Below are 13,362 nucleotides of genomic sequence, written 5' to 3'. Positions count from 1 at the left end.
AAAGAAAAAAAAAATGATTTATTTTTGGAAAAATTAATTTGGCAGGTTATGAATTCTGATCCTGTAATTGTATTGCAACAGGCGTAAAAGCCTGTTGAGGGAGGAATATGATGGATATTTTATAGACAGTTGACACACAGGAGGTGCACAGGACGAACTGTAAGTTAAGACTGCTAAACTGCTAGAGTTATTTACAATCAGCTGCCAGGCACCCCAGGGGTCTGGGTGCTGTTTCTAATCTGAGTAACATCTCAAACTGCTAACCAACAGCTGTGGGTATGTGTGTGTTGCAGAGGGCTCCTGCTCTCTGCTCCAGAATCGACATGAGTATACAATGCAATCTGTGGCAACTGGCTCACGGTAAGATCCTCTGAGATTATGCTTAGTTATTTACAACTAGGCTTGAAGAAACAGAGGGGGTAATTAAACCCCACAGGGGTCTGCGTGAACTCCTTACCCTAGATGCATCCATGGGATAACAGCTGCATGGCATATTTTAGGTCAAGCTCTGCTCTGCTCTATCTATCTGTCCTGTCTGTCATGAATGCAACGTATCTTTGTCAAATATGCATCTAGAGTCAAGAATACAGTCTAACTATTTCATTGCAGGTGTTAAATAATGTTCTGTATATTTTATATGGTACATTCATTTTTATTGGTATAGTTTCATCTGTTGCTAAGTTCTCATAGGAAAACCTTGCATGATAGTCCTGGCTCACTGATTGGCCAGTAAGTAAGGACAATTCTGAGTCCCACCCTCATGAGAGAGGGGGGGAGTTTTAAACTTGCATTAGTATATAGACTACCTGTTTCCGTTCCGATGGTGTGCTCACTCGTACCTAGCTGATTCGAATAGGCGTGTGCGTGTGACTCCAAGGGCCTTTGTTCCCGAAAACTGCCTTGTAAAACTGCATTTCGTACCTCTTTCAATAAAACTTGGATACGACTTTTAAGACAAAGAGAAACTCTCCGTTTGGATTTCCTTGACACACCACACCACTGCAAACTACACAGAACCGTTATTAAATATTCTTCACAGGCATGAAAGGTTCACTTCTGTGGTCTCTAGCTATACCATTACACCTAGCTAGATGTTTAAGCATTTATTTAATATCTACATGTCGATTTCAGCTCTGACACTTATTTCAGACATGCTCTAGTAATATGTGAAGAGTCTGCATTGGCTATTAACTCATTTTTGAAAAAATAAAATAAACTCAGCCAAATCTGGTCACATATGGTCATGAAGCGTGTGGGTCGTGACCGAGAGAATATAAAACGGACGGAGAGAATGAAACACGAGCGGCAGGACAGAAATGGGTTTTTCTCAGACGGGTGGCGGCAGGCATGGCGTCTCCCCCTTGGGGACGAGGTGAGAAGTATTATAGAGTCAGTTGGGAGAGAACTCGGAGAGACAGAGCTGCTGCTGCTCCGTTCACGCTCAGTGAAAGTGGCACAGGATGGGGGGGGTGGAGGGTCCCGCTGGGAGAAGTGACTATGTGGAGTCTAATATGAGGAGCTGATAGGAACTCATATATGAAGATGGCCAAAATATGCATAGGCTGTTATACTTTATACATAATTATACATAAGTAACTAGCCCATATATGTCAAACTCAAGACCGTGAGTGAATTATCTTTGGCCCGCGGGATGATATTTAATTAGTATTAGAACTGGCCCTCTGGTATATTGCACGGACCACCATAATACCCACAATGCACTGCGAGTGCATTGGCACATATCACATACTATGAAAGCAGTGCTTGGTGAGGATCATAGAACAGGAAACTGAGCTTAATAATAATGCATTTTCAGTTTTAAATGCATTTACTTTTTTGCTGTTTGCCTGGGACGTCCTCATGACCGCGGTGCCCGTGTGTTGAAACACAGTCCGGCCCTCGACCTCGACCAATTTATTTATTTTGGCCCACTGTGTTATTTTGACATCCCTGCTAGCCCATCTAGGCCTGACGTCGAAATAAATAAATTCTGAAAGAATATATGTTACATTTTCAAAGATTTGTGCCGCATTTTCACTCGGTGGCTCCACTCGGTGGCGCGCTATGAGCTTGTAGATCTGCTGTTTTTCACTAGCTAAAATATAGCGTGATGCTTAAAACACCAAAAGGGGTTCCCGTTCCAAAATGGGCTAGTAACAAAGGTTTTCATAAATGATACAAAGTAACTAGTAACATAAGGTTTTCATATAAGTGTATAGTGGAGTAAAACTACACTATTTCCCTCTGAGATGTAGTGGGGTAGTAAAAGTATATATTGAAAATTGTATATACTGAATAAAGTAAGAAGAATACCTCAACATTGTACTACGTACAGTATGTACATTATGTGGTACTTGTACTGTACTTTCCACCATTGGTAATTAGTCTGGTCTGTTAGACAGTCAGTCAATGAATACTATTGAGCTAAACATCCAAACAACTGTAATTATACCACAGGTCGTTTCGTGGAAGCAATCTGATTGGTTGAAACAGCCTTCTAGCCGTGGGTTAAACCAGCACCATTCACCACCTAATCAAAACAAAGAATTCAGCTGCTGTTCTCCCAGAGCGCTAGCAAACTCGGTGGCTAGGCTAGCTAGTTTCTTGGGACATTTGTGGTCGTAGTGACTACATCTGTCATTAAAAAATATATTTTTTTCAGCGATTTTCTTAGTTTTAAGGGTAACTGTGGTATACTTCAGTGGTGCTTGCGGAACTCGACTTCGTCTCGTTCCTTACCGCATCCCTGTCGTGGCAATAATCACGTTAACCCACACCCTCTCGTGTAATATTGCTTAATTAACACAGCATCCTTTAGTTTGTTACTGTACGTCACTCTGTAATATTGTTACAGTAATTATGTACATGGCATGACTGTACGTCGCCTCAAGGTCTAATAGCTTCTGCCGTGTCCGTCCTTAGAGCCCTTTGTGTTTTCTTTCTGCATGCATGCACACATTGTTCTGTACCTGGAATAATTACATTTGTTCCTCTGCATCTTGGATAATTACATTTGTTCAGCGGTTCAGCGGTGGCCGAACGGTTTGCGGAGCGGTCTTGATACCGGAAGGTCGCCAGTTCGTATCCCCGGACCGGCACGTTAAAATCACCACCGCTGAAGTGCCCTTGAGCAAGGCATGGAACCACTACCATGAAATGTTCTATGAGCAGGGCCTGGCTGTAAACAAGTATCTGATGCTTAGTCCAGTTACCCTGGGTAAATATAGTAACTTTGCTTTGTTCTTTTTTTTAATGGACCTATACAGTGTATACGGTACAGTATGTGCTTGGGCACGCAACATTTGTTGATAACTTACTATAGGGCGTAATGAAGAGCAGGTTTGTATGTGTGCGGCTGTGTGTGCGTGTGTGTTTGTGTGCGCCTGCGCGCGTGCGTGTATGTGCGTGCGTGCGTGGTCGGGGGGAGGGGTGGAGCTGTGGAAGCGCTTTATGCGATTTCATGTTTTATCAGGGTCTCTGCTCAAGTGCACTTGCTTCATGTTGTTAATGGCTGACTGCTAATGACGCGCGCGCACACACACACACACACACACACACACACACACACACACACACACACACACACACACACACACACACACACACACACACACACACACACACACACACACACACACACACAGAGAGACTGCTGTGTTGATCAGACCTGTGTCCTGTGTCCTGTCTGTGTGGTATCTGAAAACTGACTGTCCCACTGCCTAAATGGGTCGCTAATTTAACACATTCATTACCGTTACATTATCTGTTGTCTTATATTGACCTAATCGGTTTTTAACCCATTCTGAGTGGGAACCCCTTTTGGTGTTTTAAGCATGTTATGCTTTAGCTGTTGAAAAGTAGCAGATCTACAAGCTCATAGCGCGGCACTTGGTGCCGTGCTATGAGCTTGTAGATCTGCTATTTTTTGGAAAATGTGGCACAAATCTTTGAATATATATTCTTTCAGAACGTTTTTAACTCAAATCTTTGCTTCTGGGGGGTCCAAGGGAACAACATGTTTTCAGATGGGGGTCGGTGGCCAATTACATATATTTTTGGGGGTCCTTGACATGAAAATGTTTGAGAACCACTGACACATAGAAACATGGGTTTTCCAGAAAACTGTCAGGATTTAGAAGACATTAAGTTAGGGTGACCAGATCCAAACTGTTCATTTGAGGGACAGAAGTATCGCTTGTGTGGGACAAGTTGGATGGGGGGACCCTGTCCCCCCATCCAACTTGTCCCACACAAGCGATACTGGAGTACCGGGTTAGCAATGACCTGAAAACTACTTGAGTTGCTATGAAATGCCTTGATGTCATATTTGACCATAGGCCTATTGGCTTTCATTTATAAACTCATCTGGTGTCTCACATTCTGTTTTAAAATCATGCTTTATTTTTATGCTATTTTAACAGGCTTAAAAAAACATCTTGCAGGAAGAGACAATAAGAGAGCTTTACAACAGAAGGCCAACTATTAGGGGACTAACTATTAGAGCATTTGAACACTGATGTTTTTTTGCCTGTCATCAGTAACAATGTGGGACAGGTTCTCAATTTGTGGGACGCCTGAAAAGTCTTGGAAATGAGGGACTGTCCCACGCAAAGAGGGACATCTGGTCACCCTACATTAAGTAGAATCGTCCTCAGGTCTAAATGGGTTAAAATGCAACATGGGAGGACCACTGACAGAAGCAATAAACCAAAGTGAACGAACGCCCCTCTCTGGAGATACCAAAGCCTTCGTTAGCCAGACGATAATCAATGTTGTTATTGGGAGCAGCTGTCTGTATTTACTGAGAGCGCCCACACTGAGACGTTTGGATATAAACATCACACAGACTTCCTTTATCCCCTGAAGAGCAGCGGGCTCATTTAAACGTACCTTTTCTTGTTTTTTGACTACGGCATATTTACTAAAATTTGAAGTTATCAAAGTTGACATGATGTTTTTGTTATTGTCGCTCTTGTGAATGTATTGCATTCGTTTTCTTTTTATTTATTTTTGTCGTTGGATTGTTTATTATTATTATTATTAACAAGCCGGAGGACTGCTTAAAAAAGGAGATGATGCATCTCAAGGGGTTTATCCTCTATATTTTTTGGGGAAAACAGGGTTTATGCAGGGTGTCATGCATTTGATATGAATGAACTAATGAGTAAGACGCACTGCGTGAAAAGAGGAGTTTACTGGCAATTATGGGCACTATAGATTTGCCCGTAAACCTCAAGTTTAGCGGGCATATACAGTAATATACGGTGCAGGTGTGATGGTACAATTCGGGAGTTTACCGGAGTTTGTAGGAACGGGAGTTTCCTGTAATATACACATCCGTATTCCATGCTTTTTGCGCAGTGGCGGCTGTGGCTCAGGAGGTAGAGCAGGTCGTCCAATTATCTGTGGGTCGGCGGTTCGAATCCCAGCTTCTCCTCCTGTCCACATGTCCAAGTGTCCTTGGGCAAGACACTGAACGCCACATTAGCCCTGCCACCATTGCTGTGTGAATGTGGGAAGTGAGGACGCTGGCGTCGACTGTTCGCCACCCTATCTATGTATAAATGAACGGACCATTGTGAAGTGCTTAGAAAAGTGATTTAAAGGTTTCATGACATTAATCAGTTTCATTTTGTGTGTTCTGAAGCCTTTAGAGCTGCAATGAAAACAGGCAAAATCCCTGAACATCTGCTGGCAAATCCTTATGATAAATCAGAGCACTCGTTCCGAGCCAGAAAACCCCAGACCACAGAAAATCCTACTGAATGTTAAAAGTTCAGCTTTTTTGGGTGCAATTGAGCTCAGAAAACCCCCAAAAAAGAAATAAGAAAAATTACAAAAAACTTTTTTTTTTATGTCACGATCCCTTTAAAAATGAAATCCATATACTTTCCGACCAGGAGAGGAACACGTTTCCTGCATTAGCCGCTCTCCACATGCAGAGGAGACGAGGCCTGCACTGCTGCATGACTGTCCTGCTGGGTCCAATTCATTGGTTATTCCTCCACACATTTTTATGTTTCCGTCTCTCCCAGTGGAGCGCGGCCGGCCATTCTCCATCCTAGACGCAAATAAACCTCCTCCTCCACACAGCGGGGGGTCCTCAGAGGAAACCTATGACAGCTACACCAGTGGTTCCCAAACTTTTTCATGTCGAGGACCCCCAAATTGACACTAATGAGCCCGCCGACCCCCATTTGAAAAATATATGCCAGGGACCCCCATAGGAGAAGATTTTGACGGCTCTAGCAGTGATTCTCAACCCGTTTAATTTCAAGGACCCCCAGTTTGACATGCATATTAGTCTACGGACCCTCATTTAATGGCATTTTTTATATCTCTGGGACCCCCGATTTATATTGTAAAATCAACGTTGATGGAACTCTGAGAGTGTACGAATGTTCGAATGTTCCAATGTTCACTGAGTTATTTTTGGTTCCATTTGGTTGCAAACTATCATTTAGCTGGGTACCCCCTGGAACTCCCTCAAGGACCCCTGGGGGTCCCCGGACCCCACTTTTGGAACCACTGAGCTATACTGTAGCGTGGCGGGGCTGTTTGACCTCATGGGGCCGCGGTGGCTCAGGGGTAGAGTGGCCGGATGGCAACCGCAAGGTTCCCAAGTTCGAACCCGGGCTCCCCCAGAGTTACAGTGTCAAAGTGTCCTGGAGCAAGACTTTGAACCCCTAATTGCTAGACCTGTACGTGCCCGTTGGCTACCGGCCTACTTGAGAATGTTGCAACTTGGGAACCTAATAATACCCGTTGTCAAGTGGTTAAGTAGGCTAATCAATTGTCAGGTGTGGGGTTGCCATGGCAATCAATTGGCTGAGGCTGGAAATTGCACAGGTGAGGGGATTCCCACTGAGGGGATTCCCACTGGCAGAGCCTGAGCAGAGCCTTTTGTGGTGGTTCTGGAGAACCGTGGGTCCGCCCGACTCGATACCGGGCACTGCACTCCCTGTGGGGGTGTGGAACGCGTGTGTCGAACGTGAAGTCGGTGGGTGAAACGGTTCTCGAGTTACGTGCATTACAACCGTACACATGCAGAGACGTGGCTCATAAAGTAGGATGTGCTGGTTGGTGCCTTGCGTTTCCTCCACCATCGGTGTATGAATGTGTGTGTGAATGGGTGAATGTAATGCTCAATCTATACAGTACTTGGATAAAGGCGCTATATATAAATGCACCATTCAAGAGAAATGCACCATTAAAGACCTTGACCGAGGAGAGAGAGAGTCTCAGCCAGTTTAACAATACTGCAATATAGAACACAATTCCGGAATGTATAAAAAAAAGTATTGGCATCAAAATGTAGCCCTGTACCAAAAGCAAAACTACTCTCTCCAGTTCAACGCTTTCAAATAAAGATTAGGAAATGGCAGATCTACAAGCTCACAATGCGTCACATCGCGTCACAACTCTGAGCTTGTAGATCGGCTATTTTCAAATGGCCGAAATGTATTGTGGGGCTGAAGTGGTTTTGTGATAATAATCAAAAATCTACAAAGTAAACTAGTAACTAAGGTTTTCTAATATATGTAGTAAACGAGTACAAGTACAATATTTGGATCCGAGAGTAGAAGTATTGGGGAAAACTGGAAATAACCAAGTAAAGTTCAAAATACCTCAAAATTGTACCTCAAAGTACTTAGTTACTTTCAGTGGTGGAAAAAGTACTCAATTGTTTTACTTAAGTACAAGTACCAATACTGCAATTTAGAACTACTTCGTTACAAGTAAAAGTACGGAATTGAAAATGTACTTGAGTAAAAGTACAAAAGTAGCGGCACCAAAATGTACTTAAAGTACTAAAAGTAAAAGTACTCATATTGCAGAATGTCCCACTTCACAAGTTGAAAATGTGTACAACATCTATTGAAAATAGCAGATCTACAAGCTCACAATGCGTCGCAACGCGACGCATTGTGAGCTTGTAGATCTTGTAAAATCGCCAAAGTAGATCTTGTAAAATCGCCAAAGTAACTAGTACGTTTTCAAATAATTGTAGTGGAGTAAAAGTACAAATTGTGGCTCCGAGATGTAGTGGAGTACAAGTGCAAGTACTGGAAATTGGATATACTCAAGTAAAGTACAAATACCTCAAAATTGTAAGGTAAAAGTACTTAGTTACATTCCACCACTGAATGAAAACAATAAACTGGCGTGCGCAGCGAAGCCTTGGGCGGTGGGCCTGACTCACACCTTCGCAACAGATTGATGTATGGCTGATGCATAGGACTTATTGACTGATGCAAGCTCACAATGCATTTCCAATGGGAGTCACATGGTTTGACACAACATTTGTGTTGTATGAGGGGGTGGGGGGCAGTCGAAACACAGCCGAAAGCCGTACGACACAAATGTTGTGTCAAACCATGTGACTTCCATTGGAAATGCATTGGGGCAAGATGTAGGCCTCACTCAGACCTTTACTGCATTGCTGTATGCTTGTTGGATGAATGTTGTGTAGTGTCATGGCCGCCCCAATGCATTTCCAATGGAAGTCACATGGTTTGTAGTCCACATTTTGGACTACAAGCTGTTGTATGGCTTTCAGCTGTGTTTCGACTGCGCCCCTCCCCCTCATACAACACAAATGTTGTGTCAAACCATGTGACTCCCATTGGAAATGCACTGGGGCGGCCATGACACTACACAACATTCATCCAACAAGCATACAGCAATGCAGTAAAGGTCTGAGTGAGGCCGTAAACAAACCCTTTCTTTACATCTAGCATGCATCAATGTTGTATGCTAGATCGAAAGGTGTGAGTCGGGCCTTGCACATTGTGGTCAGATGGGTGGGGAGCGAATTGAACACTGGGACATGATGACATTGTATTGATTGAAGTAACAGTTTGCAGAATGGGTACATTTCACATGAAAGCACACATCTACTTAGTTACTTTCCACCACTGGTCCCACGGCAGGCCTTGGAGACGTGCCAGCTGTATTGTTGTTTCATTGCTGTGTTATTGTGCTGTGATATTTGCTATGGGGAATGTGTTGAATGGGCTGGATTCATGTTTCATGTGGGTTTTATGTTACATCATTTATTTGGTGTGTGGGTATGAAGTTTTCTGTATAGGAACCATGGCCAACATCCTTGTTGTAATGCAGGGGTTCCCAAACTTTTTCATGTCAAGGACGCCCAAAATGACTAATTATCACTAATCACTAATTATCCTGCGGACCCCCCTATTTGAAAAGATATGCCAGGGACCCCCCATAAGAGAATATTTTTACGGCTCTAGCAGCCATTTTCAGCCATTTTCATTTCAAGGACCCCCTCGGTTTGACCTGCATTAGTCTACGGACTCCCATTTAATGGCATTTCTATCTCTGGGACCCCCAATTTATATTGTAAAATCAATGTTAATTTAACTCTGAGAGTGTACAAATGGAACCATTCGTACACTCTCAGGGTTACAGACCCATAAGGGTCAATTTGGTTCCAAACTATCATGTAGCTGGACCCCCTGGAACCCCCTGGGACCCCCTGGAACTCCCTCAAGTACCCCTAGGGGTCCCCGGACCCCCACTTTGAGAACCACTGGTGTAATGCACACCCTCCTTTGGGGGGCAGCTGGTCTGGTGTGTGAATGTGTGTTTACGTATTTGGGGGCAGCAGTGGCTCAGGGGTAGAGGAACAAAGGTTCCCAGTTCGAACCCGGGCTCCCCCAGAGTTAGTGCCGAAGTGTCCTTGAGCAAGACTCTGAACCCCTTAATTGCTCCCGATGTGCAGGTTGGTGCCTTGCATGCAGGTTTCCAACGGCATCGGAGTGTAAACATTGTACTGTACTATTCTCTTTTTTTGATATCCTTTTTATTATTTCAGTTCAGGGTCAGCAACTCTCATCTAGCACCTCTAGCACCTCTGCTGGAACGCTCCATCATCACAGTTCCTGTTTACACTGAGCATGTGCAAACCTCCCGCAGGAGACTGGGCCACGCCCCAATGTGCACGTTCCTCTTTAATGTTCCTAGAGTGAGTTCAGGCAGGCCAGCATCCTTAGGGTGCACTCACACCTTTAATGCAATTCTCTGTGCTCGTTGGATCAATGCTGTGTTGTGTCATGGCCGCCCAATGCATTTCCAATGGAGGTCACATGGTTTGACACAACATTGTGTTGTATGAGGGGGAGGGGCACAGTCGAAACACAGCTGAAAGCCATACAACAGACCCCTCCCCCTATGTTGTGTCAAACCATGTGACCTCCATTGGAAATGCATTGGGCGGCCATGATACTACACAGCATTGATCCAACGAGCACAGAGCATTGCATTAAAGGTGTGAGTGCACCCTTAGGCCTCACTCAGACCTTTAAAACATTGATGCATGCTTGTTGCTTGTATGAATGTTGTGAGTGTCATGGCCACCCCAATGCATTTCCAATGGAAGTCACATGGTTTGTAGTCCACATTTTGGACTACAAGCTGTTGTATGGCTTCCGGCTGTGTTTCGACTGCGCCCCTCCCCCTCATACAACACAAATGTTGTGTCAAACCATGTGACTCCCATTGGAAATGCATTGGGGCAAGCTGTGTCACACCCTTTGTATACAACAAGCATACAGCAATCTGTTGCGACCGTGTGAGTGAGGCCATAGGATGCCAGCATTGGACTGGATCTGTTGGAGCGATGGGGGATATTCCCAAGAGCCCTACAATGATGCCACATCCAGAGAGCTATAAGTAACCACACACGGCCTACACGTATATGCACCCTAGAGCAGGGGTTCTCAACGTTTTTGGCAACGTCTTGGGACCCTCACCCCGCCCCCTCCCGACCCCCAATATAAATTCACTGCTACAATAACCTTAAACCATTTTGGGCGGGAACCCCTTTTGGTGTTTTAAGCATTGTTATAATTTAGCTATTTAAAAATAGCAGATCTACAAGCTCATAGCGCGCCACCGAGTGGCGCGCTACGAGCTTGTAGGTCTGCTATTTTTGAAAAATCGTGAAAATAAAAATGTTTTCTTTTTTTTGAAAATAATTTGGGGACCCCCTAAAATAATTTGGCGACCCCCCGAGGGGTCGCGACCCACGGGTTGAGAACCCCTGCCCTAGAGGAGCAAAGAGCTTAACCCATTTAGGCATAATGTCGACATTTTAAAAAAAAATCTTCAAAATCCTGACAGTTTTCTGGAAAACCTTATGTTTCTGTATCTGTGGTGCTCAATATTTCATGTCAAGGACCCCACAAATTATATGTAATATGCCACCGCCACCCCACCTGAAAATATGTTGTTCCAGGGACCTCCCCCAGAAGCAAAGATTTGAGTTAAAATGTTCATGTTCTCTGTAATAATATATATATTCAAAGATTTGAGGCACATTTTCACGATTTTTCAAAAATAGCAGACATACAAGTTCATAGCGCGGCACTCGGTGCCGCGCTATGAGCTTGTAGATCTGCTATTTTTCAACAGCTAAAGCATAACATAATGCTTAAAACACCAGAAGGGGTTCCCGCCCAAAATGGGTTAAGTCAAGTAGAGAGCTATATAACCAGGGCTGTGCCAGCATTTGACACGAGCGAGGCACATTCAGCCTTCCCGTGGATGTGCGTTCACGTGAATCACTTGGCTACCTCCGGGCATGCCTCAGAGACACAACCTCATTATTGTCGTCTTGTGTTTGTGTTGTTTTTTGCTATATGGGTGGGGAATGTGTTGGAGTGAGGATTAATGTGCAAAGTGGGGCGTTTAACGTCATTTAGTTGGCGAGTGTGTAATTTGGTTGTACTTTGTACGACGCACACTCTTCTTTGTGTAACCCAGAGGGGGGGTTAATTGGTCTGGGGTGCACGCCGGTGTTAAGCTGAAAAGAGTATTTCTATTATCAACAGTATGTTGTAGTAGTATCTACAAATGCCTTTAATGTTTAATGGATAAAAAACAGCAGTTGTATAGACGAATTCCAAAAAAAACGATTTTCTTTATGTTGCCACTACTGTTGGAGCAGCCATAAACTACACAGGTTCATCTCGATGTTCTGGAGCATCTTTGTAATGTTAGTGTTAGTAAAAAGCAGGTAAAAGAGTAACGTTTGAGGCAGACTAACATCAGTCACTCTACCGTTCACTGTAGTAGAAGAGGTGCGCCTGGTGCGGGTTTAAACCCCGCAGCTACGTCGAGTCCGCCTACAGGAAATACGTAAGCTGCGACCATGAGACCCGTTTCTGAATTCGTCTATAGGCTTCAAGTTTGCAGATGATTGCCCAACACATATTACACACACACACACACACACACACACACACACACACACACACACACTGACGCACACACACACAAAGAAAAAAAGGAAAACATCATACCTGTCTTCCATCCATTGCTCCTTTCATCTCTTTGAAGGTCGCCTCGAACTCGCCGATGTAGTCATGTTTCCCATTGGAGTCCCAGTCCCAGACTGTACACTGAGAGAGAGAGAGAGAGAGAGAGAGAGAGAGAGAGAGACTTTCATTTTCAATATTTGTATGGTTTATGTTATGTAACTGTCCTCATGTCAGGATCTGTGACACCTGTTCCTTGGATCTTGCAGCGATGATCTGTTGTCTCTCTTGTCTCTTTATTTGATGTCTCTCTAGCCAAATTTCAATATAATACTCAAACTGTCCTCGCCTTCACGTCCTAGCACTCGCTGTTCTCATGTGTGTGTGTGCGCGTGTGTGCGTGTGTGAGTGTGAGTGCGCACGCGGTTCGAGGGTGACATTTTGATGGCTTGTGCGAGCAACTTGTTTGTGTGATCAGAAATGCATTGCAAAAACCACGTTGCTCGTGGCTCCCCAAATGTAATCTCTCGGGACTCAATCAGCCGGCATCAGTCGGCCAAAAAATCTCTCTCTAAAGTTCTAACACCTTTAACACGAGGCCTGCCATGCAGGAACATAGACACGTAGAATAGCGTACCGCGCCACACCCGGAAAAGCCGTTTTAACCGCGATGTATTCTTTAATGAATGTTTTAATACGATCAAATCGTTCGCTACCGTTCGTTAGCACAACAAACCGAGAGAGACAGTGGCCGCGGCCATTTTGAAGATGCGCGCGCATCCACTTCCAGTCTAAGCCAACTAATCACAGCTCTGTATCTCAGAAACGACATTGAGGGGCAGTTTCTGGTGAATACAAGGGTTTTCAACGGGCTGTAGCAAGCAGGTTGACACTCGCGGTCGACTTTTTCCACCACCGACCAACACAACAACATTCGGGTATGAGACCACACACAGAAGTTTGTCATTGTAACACGCCATTACGGATATTTGGATCTTCAAAGTAAGTGTTACGCGCGATTAAACAATGGCAATACGCGATCAATGGATGAATAATGGTGGCGTGAATTGTGTTAAGA

At 44.3% G+C, this 13,362-nt stretch overlaps 1 protein-coding gene across 1 annotated transcript in view; it reads right to left on the bottom strand.

Annotated features, from left to right (window-relative positions):
- cpne4a (copine IVa) overlaps positions 1–13,362 on the bottom strand; it is a gene marked incomplete at both ends in the record, with an annotated part of 274,780 nt that overhangs the window by 120,991 nt on the left and 140,427 nt on the right. Inside the window, one exon of the mRNA XM_079504392.1 lies at positions 12,330–12,428. Within this exon, the coding sequence (XP_079360518.1) occupies positions 12,330–12,428 (99 nt within the window). The remainder of the gene's footprint in view (positions 1–12,329; positions 12,429–13,362) is intronic.

Source organism: Electrona antarctica (genome assembly GCF_951216825.1).
Source record: "Electrona antarctica genome assembly, chromosome: 6".
Taxonomy (NCBI): domain Eukaryota; kingdom Metazoa; phylum Chordata; class Actinopteri; order Myctophiformes; family Myctophidae; genus Electrona; species Electrona antarctica.
This window is presented reverse-complemented; position numbering and strand designations above follow the sequence as displayed.